The following is a 26,561-nucleotide window of genomic DNA, read 5'->3' as shown; positions in this document are numbered from 1 at the left end:
TTCCTCCAACTGCATCTCTACCTGAGCTTTTGAAGGTGAGTGGGAATTCTCTTGTCAGTAGTTTGTGGGTCAGTTTCCTGGACACAGATTAAGCCTAGTTCTGGACAAAAAATATACGTCAAAGGAAATTACCCATTAAGCATGCTTTTTAGTCAAGGACTATGCTTAATCGCTGTCAGGGAAATTGGCCCTATTTTGTGACTGAAATTTGCTTGTAAATCTAATTTGCGACCAAAGATGTATGGCTGGATATGTATTTTTGTTATGTAGCTGGATCAAAACGTCATGTAGCTGGATCACTTGAACAACTTAGATTGCATATTCTTGAAGGAGATAAATATCAATATTTGCCATTCACAATATTGGCATGCTGTGTTCAAGCTCTGCATCATGATTTCCATAACATACTATCTTATTTTAGAAGAGTAACACTTTACATAACGTTTTATGTTACAACGGTTGTATAAAGGATTTATACGGAGTTTATAAACTGTTAAGCCTTTTTTAACGATCTAACAATGTTTAATAAATATAGCAAACAGTTAAGGTTCATTTATTTATTTCCTGAATCCTGAGCCTATACGGCTCTGGCTGGCAATAATAACATTATAATCAGTAACACTGCAGTCATATAGGCTGGATTGGAACCAAGACACAGAACTTCACATGCTGGTTTTCTTAAACCGATACTAACAGGAGATTACATGCACCTGCATGCTAAAATAAACTTGATTGCAACGAAAAACCCACACGAACAAACCAGCAATTTAGCTGATCTTACGTTGATACCAGACAGCTGCAACTTTCCTTGTCTATGCTCTCTATTCCCGCCTCCAATGAAATATCAACCTATCAAGATCATCGAAAACCGTAAGGCTGCTGAACGTCAAATACTTATAAGAATATAGGAGTAGTAGGACTATACTTTATTCAAACGTTTCGTCTAAAATGGCAAAATAATACGTGTTCCGTTTGAAATAACTTAATTAGCCTACATTTTCATTTGTGAAAAATGATAGATTATATAACTCATCACTATTACTTGATTTAGTTACACATTTCAAATGTTTAAAGTGCAGGGATATTTCCCCCTGGTCTTAATAAGAAATGACTATACTTTTTAAAGATACACTTTAATTAATGGATTACATAACTTGGAAACGACATGTGGGATAAATGACCACAGTAAATGTACCATGGTAAATTAGGAAAAACGTTATTTGAGTTGTATGGAACGATTGTCAAACAGATAAATTGCCCTTAGCCTGTTTAAAATAATAGGATTAATTTGTTCTGATGATAATACTCACCAGAGGACTAAATAGTCTTGAAAAATGTTGCCACCAATTAGGACTAAAAGATAACCTCGACATCCGATTTAGTGAGTGATAAATCGTGTCCATTGATTGTTGCAATTGAGATCAGCTGTGAGGTTTAATGAAATATTACCTGGTGTTAGTACACTGGTTCGTTGCAATAGGCCAACAAGCTCACTATTTGCCAAGCACCAAAATAATAATCACAAAAGTCCAACCTTTGTGTTATAACTGTTTATTACAAATGTATAAAATATGTAAAAACGATTAAGGAACAGTTAATGTAACTACTTATAAACCCTTTATAAATGAATACATTCATGTAAGGTGCAATCTTTGGATGTGTGTAGTTTATATGTCATTCTTTAACGACAAAACATAATACGCTAGACAAGGTGGGATCTGTTGGTGTCTGTAAAATTAATTATGTGAGAAACGGCGGTGGAAACACCTTTATATGCAAATATTGATTGATTTTTCAAAATGTAAAACAATTTGATCAATTTACCACAAAACCGATTTGTTGAAATATCTAAAAAAAGTTTTGTTGAGCAAGAGCAGTAGCAGCCGGGACAGTGATGATTAAATCATTTGGTGACATCTTGTGGTCTTAATGTGAATTACAGGGGGGGAAGTTACCCCAGGGGGCAAGTTACCTCCTAGTACCTTACATTGTGATGTCCTCCCACTACAACTTGTGAAAGCTTGCAGTTTATTAGGCTACAGATGAAATAAATTATGATCTTGCTGTTGTGTCCATAATAATCTCATCATGTAGGCTTTACCCGCACTGTATCTACAAGCTGTTGACTAGAACACACATGCCAAGACCAGAGTGGTCATTTTTCATGACAAAACCAACAGTAGAGTTGAAAATGTGATACATGAGAATTCAACCCCTCAAGTTATTTTTATGTACACTACATCAGCATGCTAAGTCTTTTATCTGCAACAAGTCAATTTGATGGAAAGCTGGAAATTCAGTGGGAAATTGCGTATATGGTTTTTATGCAGATTTTAGAATATTCCTATGAAAATCTGTCGCCAATTGGATGGAAACCGAGCTGTTGATAACAATCAAATCAGTGATGTATTATGCTAGCTCATGAATATTGATGTGCCTGTACCAGTGGTTCCAGATTATTGTCCATCCTGAAATATTTCAATGCATTTTGATGTACTCTTGTGTATATTTCACAGATTAGTTTTTTTCCATGACTTATGCCATGTTAATATGATATCTAAATGTGAGAGTGACTAACAAAATCAACGGGGGCCCCCTGGAGGTCAGGTACTCTGGGCACAGCCCGGTCAGTACTGTAATTTGGCCAGGATTACTACAAATGTACCCAGCAGTAGACTAATATACCAATCTAAAACATTTTAACTGACATGGGTTAATTGATGCACTACCAATTCTGATATCCTAACTCTCAACAGTAAAGTTCCTGTGAGTAAGCACTTCACTGTTATTCTGCATAAAATTTGATTTGATTTGAAGTTGAGAACCCGACTGAGTTTCGATTGATTAATTTCACCCAGGTCCTGGGTACAGCCCTGGTTGCAATATGTTGTGCAATTATCATAGATGCAAGCATTTGCTGCTTGTTATACAGTACATATCTAATTGACCATGTTTTTATCTTTTTTTTAATCTACAGAACAGCAAAAACTGTTACCCCCTGCTTTCAACATGTCTTCCTCTGCACGTTGTTTTGGGACCAACTTCATTGGGCGCCTTAAAAGCCCCATCTGTAGCTCCAACGCTGAACAAGATGAACACCAACTTCCCAAGTTTGAGCACTTTGGGGAGGATGTGGCAATTCCCCGTGGCCCCTACAGTGATGGTACAAGATAAATAGAATAAGTGTCCTTGGCTGTCTATGATAAATGAGATCAACACACATTACAAAGCAAATTCTTCAGTGTTAAAAAAAAAATTACCAAAAATAAAACTAAGAGTGTTAAATCAACCCTGAAACCATTGAGTCTGTGGACCCATACTGACACCGGAAAAGTGTTAAATTAAGAAACTGCTTAGTGTAAAGTCTTGCCTTCCGAGTAAACTGGAGAGTTACCACCCATGACCGCATTTTTTATTGTTTTAATTTAAGCTTTATTTAAATAGGCAAGTCAATTAAACAAATTCTTATTTACAATGACAACCTAACTCCACCCAACCCTAACGACACTGGGTCAATTGTGCACCGCCCTATGGGACTCCCAATCATGGCTGGTTGTGATACAGCCTGGAATCAAACCTGGGTCTGTAGTGATGCCTCTAGCACTGAGATGCAGTGCCTTCTACTGCTGTGCCCCTCGGCAACCAGATAGATGGTTGCCGCATTCATCCACCAAGTGAGATCCTAAGCGCTAATACAGGGGCCTGACACTCATAACCATGCACATCATTATTATATTTCACAGTAATGCTCTATTGCAGGTAGATTATTCAATTGTTTGTTTCAGTATCTATGTTTGTACATTATTAATTAATTAATCTTATGCTATTAAATAGAAATGACAAACATTTTCTAAACTAATCCACTATTGCTTGGATTTCTTGTACCCGTTACTGAAATGGTTGTTCCAATTTAGTTGTTTTAGTTAGTCTTGTAAACGTGCTTTGTCAATTTTTCCAGTAATTCTGAGTACTGGTTGCGGGTGATAATAATTTGAGGAGCTGGCTATCCCTCCACTGTCTCTATTCTAAAAGGAATTATACATAACCTTGTAAATTAGCATAATGTGATTTTCATGTCTGATATGGCCTGTGAACTAATGATGTTACGTTTGATACAGTTAACTTTGCAGCAGGTTGCCGATGCCTGTATTTTAGCAGAAAAATGTGATCAATGATGTCTGAAGCTTTGTTTTGTCGAACAACCACCTGACATGGCTACAGTGAGCACGTGCTACGGCGCCACAAGCCTACACTGTGTTGATGAAAGCATCTAGTAATTAATGTTTTTTCAACACAATTGGCTGGAAAGCCTCCATGCTTCAAGAAGCTTTGTTTCCTCATCACTACTGTAAACCATGAGTTTCAGATTTAGACTTGTTCCTAAAGGGGTACAAACACTTGTCACTGTAGTGGTACACTGTAAGGTCATCCTTTGTACCTTTAGTTATAAGTGCATTATTGTATCCCAGTTCATACGTCAGGCCACACCAGGCCTGCAAGTAGAGTTTCAAATTTTGTTTTTGAAAGATTTTGGATGTTCTGTTTCCAGGAAACTTCCAACCAGGGTTTCTGGAAACCTGGGAGTTTTGGGAAAGTTACCAGCATTTTGCAAACCTTCCTGCAAGTCACATTATGCTGACTAGCAAAGTGATGTATAGTTAGAATAAGCAATAGTTAGATTTTTTTATTCACCTACAACCTGCATTAGGAATGAGTGCCAGAGTTAGGAACATTGTGCGGAGACTACCTAAAACCTTTCAACTGCAACAAACATTTCTGTAATGAGTGCAATTTTTTTTTTAACCGCTATGATTAGTTTAGAAAAACGTACGCTATTTATCTTTGTGTAGCATGAGATTAATCAATCAATCAATCAATGAACCTGCACAAAAATATATATTAAAATAAACAATTGAAAAATATCTACCTGCAATAGAGCATGCTGAGAAATGATTGATAACTTCCCAACTCAGTCTTAGGGAGCCCAAGGGGTGCACATTTTAGTTATTTGCCTTAGCACTACCCAGCTGATTCAAATAATGAATTAATCATCATCATCATCATCATGCTTTGATTATTTGAATTATGTGTGGTGCTGAGGCAAAAACCAAAACGTGCACCCCTTGGGGTCCCGAGGACCGAGTTTGGGAAACGCTGCCATAGTCTTTTTCTCTTCTACCGAAACTAATACCAAACCAATCAGGTGGTTGATTGACAAAACAAAGTTTTGGACATCGTTAATCAAATGCTTCTGATAAAGTGTCAGAGGCACTGACACACTGCTTCAAAGTAAACTGCTTAGCGATTTTGACACATGCCTCTGAGCTTCGGTATCAAACGTAACATCAATAGTTGTATTAGGGTAAAACTAAGCCTTCAAAATAAAGCCTTAGGAAGACCATATGGTATGGTGTTATATAATATATAAAAAATATATATATTCACATAGGATCTCACTTTTAGAAAAAGGTGCTAAGTAGACCCATACAGGGTTCTTCGGTTTGTCCCCATAGGGTGGCCCTTGTTGGTGCTGGACTGAATACGTTGCAGAGGGTTCGATCTAAAACCCTCTATGTAGGATTTTTCAAAGAACCTCCTGTATATGGTTCTACCTTGAACCCCCTATGAAGTGTTCTACCAATAACAATTTTATCATGTAAAGGTTCTTCTTAAAACTGTCTTCCTCAATCACCTAAACTGGAACAACCATCTCAGTAACCGATGAAATATACTACCAGATTGGATTTGTTTAGAAAACTGTATATCATTTATCTTTGTGTAGGATAAAATGTTTCAACCAATCAATGTGTCTGCAAAAACACATTATAGGAAAACAAACAATTCTGAAAATAGTACTGCAATCGAGCATGCTGGTTAATATTATATACTGCTCTATGTAGAATCATTCTTGCCTTCTAAAGTACCATCAAAGAACCCTTCCTGGCAAAAAACTGTTCTTAGGATGTTGAAAGTAGTTGGTAGAACCCTATCCCTCCACAAAGAACCCTTTTGGAACCTTTTCTTCTACATGTAGGACTTAAATGGATGAATGCAACAATCATGTCTCTGTCACTAACAAATACAGTCATGGCTGGTACATCTAATTTACTTGACTAGCAAGGCACTTTGGGAAATGTTTGAATATGGCTTTACACTAAGCAGTGTATTCATTTATTAACACTGTTCTGGTGGCTACATGAGTCCACAGACTCAACTGTTTCCGTTTTGATTGAACACCGTGTTCATTTCTTATTTTTCTATCACTGGAGAATTTGCTGTATAGGCCCACAGGTTTGTGGTGTGCTCTGCCGAGGTGGTCAGCAGAAATCCTTGTTCCCATTTTGACTTCACACTCAGACCTGACATCCTGAAAAGCACCCTTTTTACCCAAAAAGTTTCATCCAAAAGGTTTTACGTTTGTTACCTGGTTATTTAAACATCATTATTTAGCTTGTGATCTCCTTATTTTGCAGCCACCCTGGAATGTGTGAGAGTGGACATGATGCAAAATGAGAACAAGAGCGACCACCACTGTCACTTGTACGAAGGCAAAAACAACATTCTCATCGTCCGCAGAGCCCAAGAGTTTCAGATGACCCTCCAGTTCAACCAGCCCGTAAATCCCAGTGACAAATTCCAGATTGAGTTTTACATTGGTAAGACATTTTTACACATTTCCACCAATGTAGTGTACATTCCTTTCTGCTGGATAAAAATGAAATTACATGCATTGCTTGACTTCACTGACGGTGATGTATGAATTATAGTGTTCACCATTTGATAATAGTTTTAATGGGAGTGGTTGGTGTGTTAGAGGTGAAGTTGCATCTCAATACTACAATTGTTCCCCTCCTAGTCTCCTCTCTGTCATCTGTGTTTTGCCTCTGTAGCCAATCAGAAACTCTAATTAATAAAAGTGCCAAGTTGAAAGAAAAACAGATTATTGACATATTCCCATCGAAACATCTGTAACATTGTTGATAGGGGCGGCAGCGTAGCCTAGTGGTTAGAGCGTTGGACTAGTAACCGGAAGGTTGCGAGTTCAAACACCCGAGCTGACAAGGTACAAATCTGTCGTTCTGCCCCTGAACAGGCAGTTAACCCACTGTTCCCAGGCCGTCATTGAAAATAAGAATTTGTTCTTAACTGACTTGCCTGGTTAAATAAAGGTAAAATAAAAAAAAATAAAAAAAAAATAGTAACCTTGGGGTGCCTCCCGATTCTCCAAACTTCTCCCCAAGTGTGCACTTGCACACTTCCCATCATGGATTTAGGGAGTTTCCACTATTGTTGAATCGATGACAGATTGTGCAAGTGCACACTTCGGAAGAAGGGTGTAGAAAAGAGATGAGTCCAGGGTCTCTCTCACACATTATACTGAATGCTTACATCATAATCACAGGGGAATTGCTGAAAATATATCTATGTGCTCGATTCAATCCATATTTTGCGGAGTTCCGAGGTATAGAGCGATTGAAATTTAAAGGTAATTTCCGATTGAGACGGCAGCGTTTACTGTGAATGCAGTCTCCACAAACACAGGAACATTACATTTAAATCTCAATCGCTCTGTAACACGGAACTTCCACGATACAGATTGTATCACGCCCTAGGTCCTTTAGTGTCAGCTACAAAACTGCAATATGTCAATTAAATACAAACAAAATCAGAACGACAGCAAAACGACTGCTTAAGAAGTATGACACCCTTTTTTAAAATCTTCAAACGACTTACCTTTCACTTATGCCTTGAAAAGGCTTTCATATTCAATATATTTTTATCTCCCTGAATGTGGTGTTGTCCTCTTTACATCTGCTGTGAAATTCTTAGTTTACTGTGTTCAAAATGTTTTGAGAATAGGGCATAAAAAAACTAAGCAGAGAGCACAATATTACACAAAATATCCTTTAGCCTACATTTATTGGATCTGAGGGAGTGGTTGTGTGATAATTGTGAGGCACTTCTAAAATAATGATGCAAATGGACATGCATCATCTCGGTTGAAATTCTGAGTGTTATGAATGAAGATACAGTATGTGAATTGACATATGTGCAGCTACAGAAGCGTACTAGTAGTACCCTAGTAATCCATCTGCAGTTATTGGTTTGCAGTGGTGTAAAGTAAAAAAATACTTTGAAGTACTGCTTAAGTACTTTTATTTGAGTAGCTGTTCTTTATTATTTATATTTTTGAAAACGTTTTACTTTTACTCCACTACATTCCTAAAGAAAATAAGTACTTTTTACTCCATATATTTTCCCTGACAGCCAAATTACTCGTTACATTTCGAATGCTCAGGCGGGACAGAAATATGGTCAATTTCACACACCTATCAATGTAACTTGTTGTCATCCCTACTGCCTCTGATCTGATGGACTCACTAAAAACAAATACTGCATTTGTAAATGATGTGTGAGAACTGGAGGTGTGCCCCTGGTTGTCCATAAATAAATAAAAAACAAGAAAATCCTGCCGTCTGGTTTGTTTAATGTAAGGAATTTGATGTAAAGATTCTACTTTTACCCAAGTATGACAATTGAGTACTTTTTCCACTACTGATGGTTTGTTGCATTCCAGGTCACCTTTATTGCAGTCGCGCTGCACAGACTACCGACAACAGTATCTTCTGTAATGTTGTTGTGATATTGAGCAGACCTTGACTTGTGTTGGTTAATGTGTTGTTAACTGAACTGTTTTTTTTGGTAGCACTTTATTTTACAGTACGGAACATTACCAGGTATTTATAAAATAAATGTCATGGTAACACAATAATTACACAGTAATAACTTGATGATTTACTTGCTTTGTTTCTTCAAGGCTCATTAAAACAAGAGCTACCTGGTACCATTTGTTACCAACTGAGGTTAATTATTTGAAGAACGTACCAGAAAGTATCGATTGTTACCACATAACGTCATATTATATACTAAGAGTACAGTGGAAACATGAGTGTCTACATGTGTTGACGTTTCCCCTGTCATGTCACCTTCTCCCTCAGGTATCGATGCCAACGTGTTGAATGGCACAAAGATCATCATCTCCTTTGACGGCTCACAAACTGGGAATTGGACCGGCCGCATGATACAGCAACAAGGGGATGAGTGCGTGGTGGGCATCACCCCTTCTGCGGATGCCATCATCGGGAAGTACTACACGAATGTGGCGGTCATCGGGTCCAATGGAATCTCAAGGACACAAAAGGACTCTGGAACAGACTTCTACCTCCTGTTCAACGCCTGGGCGTCCAGTGAGTGGAATCTTTGTGGATTTTTTGTTTGTCCTCTTCGGACCGCTTAAGATAAGATAAAACATATGCATTATACACCCCTTACGGGAAAAAACAAATGATTTCACACATGGAAAATCACATGAATTCATGTGTGACATTCAATGTTAAATCATGTGAAATTGTTATTTTGGAACACTTAAAGTGATGATATTCCACATGAAGTTTCACATGTGGATTTTTACGTGATCCCATAACCTTTCACATGTGGATTCAAATTTTCACGTTAATATTTTACACGAGATTTCACAGGTGATGCCTCTGCAAACAAAAATGTGACGTTAGGATGAATACACAGTGCTTTTAACATACAATGTAAATAATTGACACTTTCACATGATTACATTGTGTATGTTTTTACAGTAATTATTATTCAACATGTCCTCACCTGGGATATGAACTCACAACTTCTTAGTTGAAGGTATTCCAATATTCCTGCTACTCCACCACGTCTGTGTCAATGGCTGATTTAACCTGTATTCCAACAATTTGGATTTGAGTAAATTTAATCTCAGCTTCGTCAAATTAAGAAAAAACACCCAAGAAAAATATTATATTTACAATAATAATATGCCCCACCAACCTAAGACAACTATACAGAAAACCACTCACATCATCAATGATCAGAGAATATTCAGATGGAACTCGTGTTCAGAGATGTATTATAGGTAATGAAAGTGTAGAGGAACGTTACAGTACAGACTTTGCAGCGCCGCAGATTGATCAGTGTACCCCAAATCCATTGGTTGTGAGTTGAAATCCCAGGTGGGGTCATATTGAAAAAATACACTATACTTGTTTAGGAACAAAACATTTGGGAAATATTTAAATGTTTAATTCGTTGATTCATGACAACAACAAAATCTGACAGTGATGAGAAACTGTAGCCTGCATGAAAAGCATGTTTTGATTCCCAAAAGAAAAACATGGAGTCACTTTTTTTTATTTTCTTGTTGATAAAGCTCCACGGTTAAATGCAAAATTCTACTGACAAAATACAAAATGTCAAACGCCGATACAACAACAGTGTAAAATAACATTCAGTCCATATTTTCTCTTTTAAACAAACTTTTTCACCAAACCATCAAAGAGGATCAGGCGCGGTCCACATGCACATAGCAGGCCCACAGTCGAATGGGAAACGCATCACCAAGGCCTCCTTCGGTTTCACATTCATACAAAAGTCCCTCACACAAACAGTAGCCGGCAACATAGTTCTCCCACACAGCTCCATCCATCCCATATGCGTAACCAGCCGGTCGGAGAGCAGAGTTCTCCCCCTCGAGGGTGCCTCCATGCAGCCAAGTAGTTAGAATTGTTGTCTAGTCCAAGTTGTATAATCCACGGCTCAAACCCGTCCAGAATGGCGGGAGAAGCCCCATTCTCATCACGTCCACAAAGCAAAAGGAAAGTCCAATATGTGTCAAAGTCTGGGTAAAATGTACTTAGTTGGTAATGACATTTCAGACATGTGGGCAGTGTAGTACTCACTGTTCACCCATCCAATAAGCTAGCAGTGAGGGAGATGATAGTGCAGAGAAAGCTGCCCATGCTTCTCGTCGTATGCTTGCTCCATAGGGCTAGAGTAGGCCTGGCTAGCATGCATGCAGCCTAGCGAGGTCATGTCACTTTAGTCCAGCGATAACTTCAGAAGACATAGGTTCCACAGACGTTAACAACGCTCAAAACACAGCTGCCGCCAATGTAATGCGCCGTTAGGAGGATTCAGATAGTGGGACATCAGCTGTGTGAACGCAAAGACTTGGACACCAGACAGCATACAGAGCTCAACAGGACATGACTTCCTTCCAGGACATGCGACCACGGTCTCAATTAGTTCAAGTGACACAAATTAATTTATAGACACAGGTCAGGCATTAGAAATCAATGATGAACATCCAATTCTCATCCTTACAAGTCACATCTAAAGTAACAGATGACCAGATTCTGGTAAAGAGGCTGCAATTTATTTCTGATTTCTTTAGATGATGAAGTGTACATGCCCAATGAGGAAGAAAGGCAGGAGTATGTGATGAATGAAAATGGCTTCATATATGAGGAGGAATCAGGTGATGGAAGACAATGGTTTTATGGTCAGGTACAGTAAAAGACCACACACACATGCCCCACGCACACACACTTATCAAATACCTTAATGTCCTGTATACTCTACACACACATTTACAGTTGTGTCATTATTGTTCCTTTTTTGACGCTGGAGGTTATATTTCTCTCTTGTAGTTTGTGGAAGGGATTCTTGATGCCTGTTTCCAAATCTTGGATGACTCACACATGCCTCTAGTAAACAGAGGCGATGCTGTCAAAGTCTGCAGGATAGGCTCTGCAATGGTGAGTGTTATTTTACGATGACATAAGCACACTACACAAATTCCAAAATGAGCCCTAGTTTAAGCACTAAGAGCCAAGTGCTTTTCACAACCACAAGACGTACCAAGCATTTAACCTGAACTTCAGTCTACATCCACAGAATGTGATTCGCAGTAGATACTATACATATACAGTACATATTGAATGAGATATTGCCTCATTTGATTATTTTCATATAATATTTCAGGAAAAAGTTTGAAAAAAAGGGTATATTTGTGTGTACATTCAACTGGTAAAAGTTAACTGTGATATGAATAAAGGAAAACAATTACCCCGGTACCTGGCCTTAATTAAATACTCAATTTCCTTTTGCATGCTTTTACCAACTTACTCTGAACATTTCATTTCAAACTAACCTATCCTTATACCTGGTGCACTAATCTCTTTGGGGGGTTTTCTATATATTTTTCCATTCCTTGTGGAACCAGATGAACTCCCAGGATGACCGCGGGGTCTTGGTGGGCAACTGGAGCGATGACTACTCCCTTGGCACTGCACCAACCTTCTGGATTGGCAGTGACCAGATCCTGCTCCAGTACGTCACCAAAGGGCCCGTCAGCTTCGCCCAGTGCTGGGTCTACGCCGGGACGTTCAACACCTGTGAGTGCCTGATCAAATTCCCTTTTCATTTTCAATGTCCACCCCACAACATAGGTCATGTGTCTTCCAAATTACCTGTGATTTGCACTGAGGGATTGATGGTCAATAGAAAACAGGCCCATCCAGTTATAAACTGCAGTTTTCAACTAAGAAAAGGTTGCCTTTTTTTAGTGGGTAGATCAGCTTTAATATTGCAGATGGATTGTGGTTTCCATCAATATAATTGTCTGCATCATTTCCAATCTTTCCCGTAACCCTACCACCCTCCCCTAATTGGAGTAAACTAATGGACAACAACACTTAGGCTTCTACTTCCAGCTTATACATACTATATACATTTTACGGATACAGTGTATTTAAAAATAGTTATCTTTTGATTGTGTAATGAGTATGATGAGAGACAGAGTGCTGGTTTCAAGCGCAGGGTGCAGCAGGTGTTTATTTAGTAGAGGGCCACAGGAGGAGGCAGGTAGCTGGGTCCAGGGACAGGTAGAAGGTCATACACAGAAAATCCAAAAAGGTAACAGTACAGGCAGGGAAAAAGGCTAATGACGTAGTCCATATGCCATGGAATCGGTACATCAAAAATCTATTTTCAACTATTTTGCAATCTATATGGCACAGCTCTAAAGGAATATGTATATACTTTTTTATTTATCACCATTTTAAAAACAACAATTCAGGTCTTTAATGGGGGGTCAACAGACAAATTCCTTACTATCTCCCCCTTCCACTTGACTCTTCCATATTTGCGGTAATGTTGCAATTAGTTGGTTGTAATTTTTTGAAGAGCAGACATTTCCATATCATTTTGTTAGCTGCATCTGTGACATAACTCCACTAGTCCTATTTATGATATTATTTACAGTTTGTAAATATTTGTTCAATTAATATAAAAAAATCTATTAGCATATTTGAGTTTAACCATAATGTTTGTTGTAATATTTGTTCTGTCTTTTCTGGTGGATTAAAGTGAAATTGCTAACAACTTTCCATGGCTTGTTTAAAAAAATAGCAATATTTTGGAGATGATTTCATTTTCAAATAACCGAAAGCGAGAAGTTGCAATCAGAATAAAGGGAAAAAGGCCATTCTTGAACACGAGGAGAGACATTCTTACTAATTTGCCAGAGAACCAGAATGGATTTAAGTATACCGTAACTTTTGTATGACTGAAGCCTTTAGTTTAATATTGAATCATTTCTGCCCTCTGAATTCATATTCAGTATATAAATATGACCGTTCAACTTTGTCTGGCTTGCAATATACTTCTAAAAAAACAAGTCACTTGGTGAAGGCAAGGCCATAAGTAAACTGGGATATGACTAAAGAGTTCATCAGGGTGATTTTTCCACAAATAGACAGGTATTTTCCTTTCCATGGTAGCAAGATCTTATCTATTTTTGCTAACTTTCTATTAAGATTGATTGTAGTGATGTCACGTATACTCCCTCACTGGCCTCCAGGTCATCAGGCTGCTGATTATCCTGTACAACTGCCACCATTGTTTCGCGCACCTGTGCCTCATGACACTCACCTGGACTCCTTCACCACCTTGATTACCTTCCCTATATCTGTCAATCCACTTGTTTCTTTCCTTAGGTGTTATTGATTATTTTTCAATTCGGTGCGTTGTTTGTGTTTCGTGTTCATTATTGTATTTATTAATTAAAACACTCACTCCCTGAACTTGCTTCCCGACTTCCCAGCGTACTTGTTACAGAATAACACCTCACCTAAGGGAAGCATCGGCGAGGATTTCATTTTTTGTGTCAGAGTAATGATGTCGGGTCCGGGAACTGCTACAGGCTTTATGCCTCAACCAGATCACCAGGCTTCCCTGCCTCAGGTGGCTCCTCAGGCTCTCATGCCTCAGCCGGTTCGCCAGGCTCCCATGCCTCAGCCGGATCGCCAGGCTCCCCTGCCTCAGCCGGCTCTTCGGGATTTCATGCCTCTGCCTGGATCGCCAGGTTCCCCTACCCCAACAGATCTGTCAGGTTCCCACGCCCCAGCTGACTCGACAGGTTCCCGTGCTTCAGCTGGCGTGGCAGGTTCTTGTGCATCAGCAGGGGTGACTGGTCTGCTCCTGATCCCCCGGGTTCGTCCCCGTTGACGGCGGCTGTAGCCGCTCGTCGGGGAGGGGGTACTGTCACGTATACTCCCTCACTGGCCTCTAGGTCATCAGGCTGCTGATTATCCCGCACACCTGTCACCATCGTCTCGTGCACCTGTGCCTCATGATACTCACCTGGACTCCATCACCTCCTTGATTATCTAGCCTATATCTGTCACTCCCCATGGTTCTTTCCTTAGGCGTTATTGATTCTGTTTTCATGTCGGTGCGTAGTTTGTTTCGTGTTTATTTTATTTGTTAACACCTACTCCCTGAACTTGCTTCCCGACTCTCAGCGTACTCGTTACATGTTTCTTTCGGGAAATGAATACTGAGTATGTCCACTTTACCGTCAGACCATTTTATTGGTAAATTACACAGTAATGTAAAAGTAAAACATTTGTGTGATCCAATAAGTAATAGAGTACAGTACACTAATCATAATTTGGTTGCAATCATGAGAGGTTAGGGGAAATGATCTAGATCCTGAGACTGTGGAGGGAGCCAAATTGTGGCTTTAAAAGAAAACATGAATCATCAGCGTACAATGACATCTTTTTTTTTAAGCCCTGGATTTCTAGCCCCTTCATGTTATTGTTGGAACTGATTTTAATAGCTAACATTTCAATGGCCATAATAAATAGATATGCCGATAGTGGACAACCTTGTTTTACTCCATTTGACAGTTTAATACTTTGAGAAGTAGCCATTTTATATTGTTCACGTAGGGTTACTATACATAACTTTGTATAAGAGATTCTCCAAAATTGAAATATTCTATATAAATTTCAGTCAAACTTTATCAAAAGCCTTTTCAAATTAGCTATGAATACCAGGCCTGGTATGCCATCCAGGCATAGGGTTTTCCTGGACATAATGCTTTATTTGCACCAAGATGTTCCTCCTCTGTAATTTGGCCTCCACATGAGTCTTTCTGTACAGCTGTTCATTTTACATTATTCATAGAAAAAAACGTTGGTTAGTGGAGATGGGGGAGACAAATGAAAACTTATGCTTAAAGTACTTTGCCGCCTCTTTCAAAATATTGTTTGGTGAATCATGGGTGACTTATTTGTAACAAGTTTCAGTAAATTATTTTTGGTAGCATTTCTATGTTGATAAGAAATTATTTGGTGCATTTTCCTCTCATATTCCGTCCAGTTTGCTTTTATAATATTGCACTTGATCTTTCTTGAATAAGTTCCTTCATTTTTTATTTTTTTTCCTCAAACATATTCGGTGCCTCTATAGTACAGTTTTTATTGGTATATATCTGTCCTTCTATTTCCTTATTTTGACCTAAATTGCTCTCGTTTTATGAATATGGAGTTGCATGGTTTCTAAAGGCACATAGCTGAATAAAATAGAAAGGATATTTTCTCCAAGATTAGAGGGAGTGCGCACATGCGGCTATTCGTTGCTTCATTTAGAGTTATTTATTCAACTATAGTTGTGATACAAATGTTTGGATCAATTTTTTTATTTTTAATACATTGTAAGGCTGCATGATGCAACTCTTTTTGGGCAGATTGTACACTTCAGCAATCTCTCATTCACAATTTCACAAGCACTTGATAATTCCTCAAATTTCCCGGCGGCATCCCTTGTATGGCCATAATGCCCCCTAAAAAAATCTATGCCTTTTACGGCCAGTGGCCGAAGCACCGCTCACTCTCATTGCTCTCTGTCACGTGACCAGGTCTTTCTCACAGGCTACAAGTGAAGACAGACACATCGGGGACGAAACTGCGCGCTCCAATTCCGAGGCCCACATAGAAGATATTGGAAGAACTGTTAACATGTACTTTTCGCCAGCCAACAAGATGAGTAGGCCTAATGAATAGAAAAAGCACTATCCTATGTCAATCTACAGTACTATTCCCCCATAGTACAAAAGTTGACCCATTCTATTCTGTGCGAGAAATAAATATTCCAAACATAGTCTGGGACAGTTGTGGGATAAAAATGATATTCCTCAAATTTGAAACTCACGCGCTGTGTATGTATGCCAGTTAGGCTTTACAACTGTTGTAAAGCTGATTGATGTCCTTCATTTTAAGAAGTTATTTGGCCACTTTAGTTGTGATACAAACCTTATCAAAACATATAGGCCTGTGGGCTAGGCTACATGAGGTGTGCGACTATGATTTGAAAATGTCAAAAAAAAAAGCTGGGCATCATTCTCAAGTGATAATATGTCATTCAAAAGCAATAGACACATTTTTACCTTTATTTAACTGGGAAAGTCAGTTAATTAAGAACAAATTCCTATTTTCAATGACGGCCTAGGAACAGTGGGTTAACTGCCTGTTCAGGGGCAGAACGACAGATTTGTACCTTGTCAGCTCGGGGATTTGAACTTGCAACCTTCCGGTTACTAGTCCAGCGCTCTAACCACTAGGCTACCCTGTCACCCATAACATTATTCTTGATTTAATCTTGTCTTTACATATACTAAATAATATATGTGTGAAATTTGTTTTGATTTAGAATGGATCACTATCATGCACCGCTCTCGAAACAGGTGCAGCGGGAAAGAATGCAGGTCATCTATGCACTTATATAGTGAAATGAGGACACTTTTCCCGTGGTTCATTTTCATGCCAGCCAGGTAGGCTATACTCCTGTTGTAAATAGAAGCAATGTGCTTTATATTAGGAAAATATAGTAGGCCTAGCTGATGGGATCCTCCTCTGTTTTCTCATGCAATTGTATAGCCTATAGAAATGTTGCGCAACATGAGCTCATGGGCTCCCATGAAGTGTTTGAGTAGATGTTTCGATTACATTTGCATTGATTTCAGAGTGATTAGAGGGACAATACAGTGCTGAATACCAGGCAGTTAGCAAGTTTGGTAGGCTACTAATGATCATCAGCAGCATCAGAGCTTGGAGAAGCCTAATTACCGTGACTAAACAGTCACATGGAATTTGACTGCCATCTTGGCTCATGAACACCGGTGTGGCAGTAATATGGTCACTGTGACAGCCCTAGTCCGACCATATTCTGTCCGCTATCAACACTTTTTAAACTTTTGCCAGTGAGAATGACATAAGAAAGTAGTCAAGACGAATAACTTGATTGAGCCTCAGCCATGTTTATCTCACTAGGTCAGGATATTTAAGCTTCCATATATCCACTAGTTCCATTACAGTGCATTTTGAAAGTATTCAGACCCCTTGACTTTTTCCACATTTAGTTACGTTACACCCTTATTCTAAAATGGATTACATAGTTTTTTCCCCTTATCAATCTACACACAATACCCCATAATGACAAAGCAAAAACATTTAAAAAAAAAAAATCTTAGCAAATGTATAAAAACGTTTTTTTTAAAATAATAAAACATATACATAAGTATTCAGACCCTTTACTCAGTACTTACTCAGATGAGGAGCGTTGCTGCACAGCAATTTTCAAGTCTCTCGAGAGATGTTCGATCGGGTTCAATTCGAGGCTATGGCTGGGCCACTCAAGGACATACAGAGACTTGTCCCGAAGCCACTCCTGAGTCGTCTTGGCTGTGTGCTTAAGGTCGTTGTAGTTAAACATTAAAAGCGTTATCATTTTTTAGGTAAAGCTACACTAAATATATTCACATCACCAAATAATTGATTAAAACACTGTTTTGCAATGAAGGTCGACAGTAGCCCCAGCAGCACTCTGAATGGTAGCACCATGGCACAGCTAGCTTCTGTCCTCCTCTGGATACATTGACTTCAATGCAAAATCTAGGAGGCTCGTGGTTTTCACCACCTTCCATAGACTTAAACAGTAATAATGACAGCATCTGTAGGACGTCCTCCAACCTATGAGAGACCTATCAGAGAACAGGCATGTAGTCCACCCATCAAATAATCACAGAATAATCTAGTTCTAAAAGCGTAAACTACAGCTAGCTAGCACTGCAGTGCTAATGTGACGGGTAGTTGACTCAGAGAGAGAAAAACAATAATTGAACAGTTTTGAACAAATTAATTTCTTCCAACATTAAGAAGAAGCAAGAGAGAGAGATAGTTATATTTGGTTGTATTGTTTCTTTACTTTCACCTTCCCTTGGCTAGCAAATGCAGCTAGCTAGTTTAGCCTACTCATACACCCGGCTCAAACAGAGAGGGATGCTATGTTAGCTATTTGGCTATGGCTATCCAACACAACTCTTTTGGTTTTATCAATTTATTGCCACCGGAGTCCGCTGGTGTAACTGCTAAACTGCTTTCTGACTGTACACTGTACTGCATGATTTTAGCGGGTTTACTAATGCGTTAGTTCTATTAGTTCTAGTTGACTATGACATGACAACTACAGTATGCAGGCTGTGTATAGAGGTTAGCGATCGTGATATGGTTTTGCTTGGAAAAGTTTTTGTTGCCTGGTCACAGACAGCTAATGTATTGTGCACAAGGGAAGGGAAAAGGTGAGAGGGGGAGAGCGTGTAGATAGTTACGAGAATGTATTATATATATACAACGAGCAAAGTGATCATCCTGTTTTTATCTGGCTGCTATGAGAGTGAACTGTTTGCGTGTGATAAGAGGTGTATTCATTCCTCTGATTCTGTTGAGAAACATTTCTGAAACGGAACAAAACGGGGCTAAACATATTACACCCTAGATCAGCTAGATGCTGAGTGTGCAAGGCGGTATTGAATGTGTCACAGTCTGTCACCTTGATTACTCAAAATTCTCCCGACCTGTGCACCTACGTTGCAAACTTTCATTCATAGACTAGGTTGTAGGAACCTCATGATGGGTACAGGGAACATTTTTGTATCGTGTAGTCGCCTAAACCTACCGCTGTTACATTGAGCTTGGTGAACAGAATATGAATGACAGTCATCCAGTATGCTGTAATATAAATAAGGCCATGCTCATCAGAAGAAAAAAATCATCCTACATCATCGTAAATGGCACTGACAGCCACTGCCGTAGATGCTAATGCTAAGCCATAGCTCAAAACACAAATCCCGGTTTTCTGACTAGTCTGGAGCATAGGCCACTTTCTAGGTATGCATAAGATGTAGAAAATGTGTAATTAAGTTGACTAGTCCTATTAGCAGATAAAAATAGGTAGCAGTTTCCTCAGACAAGGCCCACTGCTGTGCAAGAAAAACACACTTCTGAAAGTTATATCGGTAAATCTACTCTAATCAATTGATTGAATACATTTAATGTATTAGTTAAACATTTATTAATGTTCACAATTGCATGTTAATTAATATATGCTTGTTTTTAAGTATTGCCTAGTCTCTTTAATGTTGTCCCCTCCCCTGCCCCAGTTCTGCGGTGTCTGGGCATCCCTGCTAGGGTGATCACCAACTTCAACTCCGCCCACGACAACACAGGGAACATAATCACAGATCTCGTCTTCAACTCAGTGGGAAATCAGCTTGAACTGAACGAGCGCCTTACCAGAGACTCAATCTGGTAGTTATATTTCTGCTTATCCATTTGTATTGAATGAAAATGAAATCCCAGAACGTAGGTTTCTATAATCCTATCTTTCACTGTATGTACTGTAAAAACAGTTAGTCATAACAGGGTGGGGGGTGAAATGGACTAGATGTCCCTGTTATCTTTAAATCATTGTGCTCCAAGAAGAAAATGATTGTGCAGGATGCCAGATAGTGTATCTGAGTGGTGAAGGATCCCAGATAGTGTATCTGAGTGGTGAAGGATGACAGATAGTGTATCTGAGTGGTGAAGGATGACAGATAGTGTATCTGAGTGGTGCAGGATCCCAGATAGTGTACCTGAGTGGTGCAGGATCCCAGATAGTGTATCTGAGTGGTGAAGGATCCCAGATAGTGTATCTGAGTGGTGAAGGATGACAGATAGTGTACCTGAGTGGTGCAGGATGCCAGATAGTGTATCTGAGTGGTGAAGGATCCCAGATAGTGTGTCTGAGTGGTGCAGGATCCCAGATAGTGTACCTGAGTGGTGCAGGATCCCAGATAGTGTATCTGAGTGGTGAAGGATGACAGATAGTGTTCCTGGTGGGTGCAGGATGCCAGATAGTGTTCCTGATGGGTGCAGGATGCCAGATAGTGTTCCTGATGGGTGCACGATGCCAGATAGTGTTATTGAGAGGTGGGCATTGTCTCCGCAGGAACTACCACTGCTGGAACGAGGCTTACTTGTCCAGACTTGACCTCCCTGCAGACCAGAACTTTGGTGGCTGGCAGGTGGTGGATTCCACCCCCCAGGAAACCAGTGATGGTAAGAGAGAAATTAGGATGATGGGAGAGAGAGACCTAATTTTCACTTCATTTTGTATGCTTCAAAATTGCATAATCAAATTCATGAAAACGCAGCCATTTAAGATAGTGTGTTCCATGATAATTTGCACCCTTGATAACCGCTTGGCTAAATAAATACAATACTGAGCTATATTGTATGCAATAACATGACATTATTTTATACTAATACAATTGCTCAGCGAAAGAGATTTTGTTTAACAAGTAATACAAAACCATCTAAAAAAAGATAGGGGTAAAAATGATTGGTATCCCTGTTTTCAATAGTCCAGCACCCTCCCATTGCGAGGATAACGACTCTGAGCCTTTTTCTTCAATGTTTTATGAGATTGGAGAACAAACACGTTAGGAGTGATATTAGACCACAGTTCCTCAATAAAGAATCTCTCCAGATCCTTGATATCTTTAATCTGCACTTATGGACTGCCCTCTTCAATTCAAACAACAGGTTGATTTTGTACTCAATTAATCATTTGTTTGTGGATTTTGATCAGTGCTTGGGGTTATTGTCTTGCTGGAAGATCCACTTGCAGCCAAGTGTCAGCCTCATGGCAGAAGCAACCAGGTTTTTGGATAAAATATCCTGGTACTTGGTAAAGTCCATGAAGCCATTAACCTTAAAGGCCCCAGGACCAATGGAAGCAAAATAGTCCCAAAACATCAAAGGTCCACCACCTTTATTTACCATAGGTATGAGGTACTTTTATGCATACGCTTCTGTTTTTCAACACCAAGCCCACCACTGGTGAGCGTGGCCAAAGAGCTTCAATTTCATGTCATCTGACCATAGCGCTGTTTCCAATCCATGTGCCAATGCCATTTATTAAACTCTAGGTGATGCTACAAATGACATGAAAATAGAGCTTGTTTTTTCTCTTTCTTTAAGCAATTGTATTAGTATAATAGAACATATATATTTTTATACAATATACAGTAGCTCAGTATTTGTATTAGAATCATGTATTCTATACAGTCTTTTTTGCTCATCTTTATCAAGGGTGCCAATAATTATTGACCTCGCTGTATATTTTTCTACATTTGCATTTTTTCATCTGAAATGAATGTTCTTCGGCCCTTTCTATGTTCATGTCTGTTCTCATACTTTTACAACATTTACTTTTGATGTGCTTTAGAATGTGCTTTGCTGAAAAACAAGATATCCAACACACTTGTTTCAGACCAAAACACACTGTATCCAGAGCCATGTGTTTAGAGAGTTGGGACATTGAGGTTTGTGCATTGCGATGCCTTCACATAGCACTACTATATTACTACTACTATACTATATTCTATGGCAGCCATGTTAGCTCCTGAATGAGCATTATGTAATAGGTGTAGAGCTGGCTGATGCTTCCAGTGATGGTGAGAGGGATGACAGTGTCAAACAGCTTGTGCTCCTTCTCTCTGCAAGTCAGCTGCTACACAGGGACCATCAGCCGAGATGTATTGCATCTCCCTGAATTCTGCTGCTGGCGTCTGTGCTCTCTTTCAGAGGAAAGCTGGTCTGTAGACCTTACAGGGCACACAGTCGTCCACAAGGAAACCTTTTTCCACCATTATGGCAATCGCTGGTTTCAGCAGAGAAACAATGTCGGACTGCTTCAGGATCTCCTCACTGACAGAGCCTCCATATGGGGCTGAAACAAAGAAATGTGTTAAGAAAGTTGCCCCATGTTGTCACGATGCAGCTCACAGTCCGCTGGTGGATGTTGAATCTGTGGGCCAGATCCCTCTGCTTCAGACCCAGTGAAAGATGAAAGTCATGAAAAGGAAAAACTTGTCTGTGGGCTGCAGGGATTGTGACGGATGGAAAAAAAAAGGAGTAAGATGTATTACTATGCAAAATTATAACTAAAATTATCAACCCTACAGATTGCAGATAAATATGGTAATTCCAAATCAGAATTACAGCATCACCTCTGTTTGCTAGAGACATTTGTGAGTCATCAGTGTCCAAAAAAGGAGTCTCCGTCAAAGGTTGTGGTCAACCAGCAGGACAACAACCTAAAACACACATCAGAAAGCACCCAGGAATGGTTCAAGAAGAAAAGCTGGACTATTTTGGAGTGGCCAGTGTTGAGTCAAGATTTGAATCCCATCAAAAATCTATGGCGAGAACTGAAAACAGCAGTTGGTGGAATCCATTCCTAAAATATTGCGAAATTGGAGCAGTTTCCAGCAGATTGAGGAATCCAGTAAAAGATGCAGCAAGCTCATTGAATTTGTTGGCAGTTATCTTGGCCAAAACCTCTGCATCCAGGTAGCTCTTAGGTGCTAATCATTTTGTCCATGTCATTTCACCAAAATAGTTTTTTAATTTAAACTTAAATTGGGAATTATTTATAAAACAACTATAAGGGTGCCAATAAATTACGCTGCAATTGTACAGGCAATTCTTAAAAGTAATAAAATGGCTCTGAAAAGCATTGATTGCATCTTGAAAATGGACCAATGCCCTGATAATTAATACAATCCGTTTCCAAATGCATTGCTGTGTATTCTCCAAAAATGCTAGCCAATATATTCTAGACAATGCTAAATAACCCGCTAACAAAATATCAAAACGGTTTGGATGAAATAACAGCACCCTAGGGAAGTCGTAAATAAGAAAACATTTAGAAACGTGAACTATCCCTTGTAAAGTCAAATAGACAGGGTCATGGGTTGTTGATGTTGTTTTTGCAGGATATTACCGCTGTGGACCTTGCTCTGTCAAAGCCATCAAGGAAGGAATGCTTGGCTATCAATTTGATGCCCCGTTTGTGTTTGCTGAGGTAAAACAATACTCTTCTTTATGCTTGACCAGTAACACTCTGTTGAATGTTCAGCCATAATGCCTTCATCATCACTCTATGCCATGAAGAAGCATAACACAGTTATGCTTTATAACTTGCAATACATTTTATTAAATTAAAATCAATCATCATCATATTCACATGTATCTCTTTCTTTTAACCTCAGGTGAATAGCGACGTTTACAAATACAAGCTAAACTCACAAACTGGGAAAACTGAGTTACTAAGCGTAGACACAACTTATGTCGGCATGAAAATCCTGACAAAGTCCATTGGTGAGACCAATGAGCCAATGGACATTACAGAGACATACAAATACCCAGAAGGTATGTGGCACCTGGACAATGGAGTAGGCTGGCAAGGGTGTAACTGCATGTTTAAAGTTAGTTATTGGCAGTTTGCAAAATGTCTCATGAAACTAATGCAACAAGAATGAAGAATAGAAATGACTTTGCTATTACTGCTTTTCAAATTACTTTGCAAAAATATAAAACGTAACATGCAGCAATTTCAACGATTTTACTGAGTTACAGTTCATGTAAGGAAATCAGTCAACTTAAGTAAATGTTTTCGGCCCAAATCTATGGATTTCAAATGACTGGGCAGGAGTGCAGACATGGGTGGGCCGGGGAGGGCATAGGCCAACCCATTCGGGCACCTGGGCTAACCCACTAGGGAGCCAGAACCAGCCAATCAGAATTAGTTTTTCCCCACAAAAGAGCTCTATTACAGACAGAAATACTCCCCAGTTTCATCAGCTGTCAGGGTGGCTGGCCTCAGAAGAAGCCAGATGTGGAGGTCCCCAGCTGTACAGTATATACAGTATATTCCTATAGGTGAAATAAAATTGCAGTCCCACTCCTTGCTGCAGCGATCTATGATATGTGTTCCGAAGAGAGCGGTTTAGATCAGTAGACCACCCTAGGCCACCAGTCCCATGTTAACTCTATTCCCCTCCAACTCCCCACACACACACAGGCAGTAGTAAAGATGAGGAGACCATGAGGAATGCAGAGAGAACCTACAAGACGCATTTGCAATATGACGATGAGCAGGGCGTGGCGATGACGCTGGAGATCCCGCAGGAGCGTGTGAAGATTGGCCAGAACTTCCAGATGGCTGTGGTCTTCAGGAACCTGAGTGAAGACACACGCACCATCCATGGCTTCCTGGTCGGCTCCACGATCTACTACACCAACATCCAAAGGGCTCAGTTCAAGCAGTTGACCTTTGACGTCACTCTGAAACCCATGGAGAGTGAGTAGAAACCAGGTTGATCCTTTACATACGTACTGTACTGTAGGTCATTTTGGGCTTGTCTCCATGATTCACAACTTTGTATGATAGTCCTGCAAAGCTTTCAGACCCCTCTGAAATAAAATCCTCAACAGTTTATTGAAAATGCTTTGCAGTCCTTTTACAGCTTTATGGCAACGTCCTGTTTCAGCAGGTGTGTGTATGTATTGTATTGTAAGAGAACGTGAGGTAACGATGGGATGCTCTCTAGTACTTACCTCAAAATACTTTACAGGTAACAACCTGGTAACAAATGGTAATGAATGGTGAATCCCAAATAATCCAAATATGAATTTTCAGGTAATAATTATAAAAGTTATGTTCTGCCAAATATGCTCCTGTTGTTGATTGAATTTGTTTCGTTGTCAAAACTCTGTCTCCCTAAAACCAACAGCGTCGAGGATACAGGTGGGCGTGCTGGCCCAGAACTACATGCCCAAGCTGGGTTGCCAATCCAACCTCCGCTTCGTGGTGACGGCCAAGAGCATGGAGAACAACCAGGACTTGACGGCCATACAGATAGTGAACCTGAAAGGCCCCGAGCTGGCCTTTGCGGTGGGTCTGGAAGTTTCATTAGTCCTCTTTATTAGGATGTATTTCCTTCCTCCCTTAAAGGGATCGTTCACCCAAATAAAAAAATGACATCTTCGGGTTCCTTACCGTGTCAGCAGTAATTTAGTCACAGTGGCCAGGTACACAAAACCAAATCATGGACTGCTCTCTTACCTTGTCCATAGACTGCTGACATGGTAAGGAAAACTATCATTTTGTAATTTGAGTGAACTATCCTTTAAAGTGTTCCGTAAAAGTATATATGACATTTATTTAGTTTATCCCCAAGAGCTAATGTTGTAGTGTACCCAATTAAAAACCTATTTGTGCTGCTGGAGTGCTGCATCTCTCCTCGCCTTTGTTAAAGCAGCCATTCTGAACGCAGGGGAGTTGATAATTCCTAGATTATTATAATGTCTTATATCACCATAGATTGTTGTGAATGGACCATCTCTATTTGAACAGATGAGTGGACCAGCGAAGGTGAACCAGGAGGTATTTGTCAAGGTGGAGTTCACCAACCCGTTCCCATTCAGCCTGCATGACGTGAAGATGGCCATGCAAGGGCCTAATTTCATCTCATACCGGGAAAAGTTGTACAGGTAAGAGGATTTACAACTCCAAGTCCTCACATCATGAGGATGTTCACACTTACATTAGTCTCACATTCACAAAAACAGATCCAATGTAGTCTGGTTAGTAAATCTGTGTGTGTGTGTGTGTGTGTGTGTGTGTGTGTGTGTGTGTGTGTGTGTGTGTGTGTGTAGTGAGATCTCTACCGGCGCCTCCATCACCTGGATAGAGTCCTGTGTCCCTACGAGGTCTGGGAATACAATGATCTATGCTGTCCTGGACTGCTCAGTCCTTGGGAATGTGCAAGGCAATTGGGCCGTCGGCGTCCAGGCCTGAGCATCGCCCAGGAAGCCCTTCCCACCTGCTAATCGCCTGCCATCGACCGGAGAACCATGGACGAATAGAGGCTCTTGTGTAGATTTGAAAGGATTTGATTGCTGGATATGCAATTCCATCTAGCTTATGAGAAGGTGAGGGCGAGCAAATAACATACCCCTTATGGAAAAAACACATGATTCACAGGTGAAATTTCCTCCTGGGAAATCATGTGCAACCATGTTTTTTTTTTTAGAACACTGAAGTTTACATGTGGATTTTACATGTGATCACATAACCTTTCACGTGAATATTTTTCAAATGAGATTCCACAGATGATGCCCTGCAAACAAAATTAAGTCGTTAGGATACACAAAAACAGTGCT

General features: G+C 39.8%; 1 protein-coding gene across 1 annotated transcript; it reads left to right on the top strand.

Moving 5' to 3' along the window:
- On the top strand, positions 1–26,561 carry LOC139420704 (coagulation factor XIII A chain-like). The gene is made up of 15 exons (XM_071170927.1): positions 1–35; positions 2,978–3,163; positions 6,474–6,656; positions 9,000–9,248; positions 11,273–11,385; positions 11,529–11,636; positions 12,104–12,275; positions 19,667–19,814; positions 20,497–20,606; positions 23,330–23,418; positions 23,606–23,765; positions 24,418–24,696; positions 25,130–25,290; positions 25,753–25,889; positions 26,055–26,561. Exons 2-15 carry the CDS (start codon positions 3,010–3,012, stop codon positions 26,194–26,196), a joined length of 2,205 nt encoding a protein of 734 aa, XP_071027028.1. The 5' UTR covers positions 1–35; positions 2,978–3,009; the 3' UTR covers positions 26,197–26,561.

The sequence above is a fragment of the Oncorhynchus clarkii genome, chromosome 11, assembly GCF_045791955.1.
Source record: "Oncorhynchus clarkii lewisi isolate Uvic-CL-2024 chromosome 11, UVic_Ocla_1.0, whole genome shotgun sequence".
NCBI classification, from domain to species: domain Eukaryota; kingdom Metazoa; phylum Chordata; class Actinopteri; order Salmoniformes; family Salmonidae; genus Oncorhynchus; species Oncorhynchus clarkii.
Note: the sequence above shows the minus strand (reverse complement) of the source record. Positions and strands in the feature narration are given on the sequence as shown.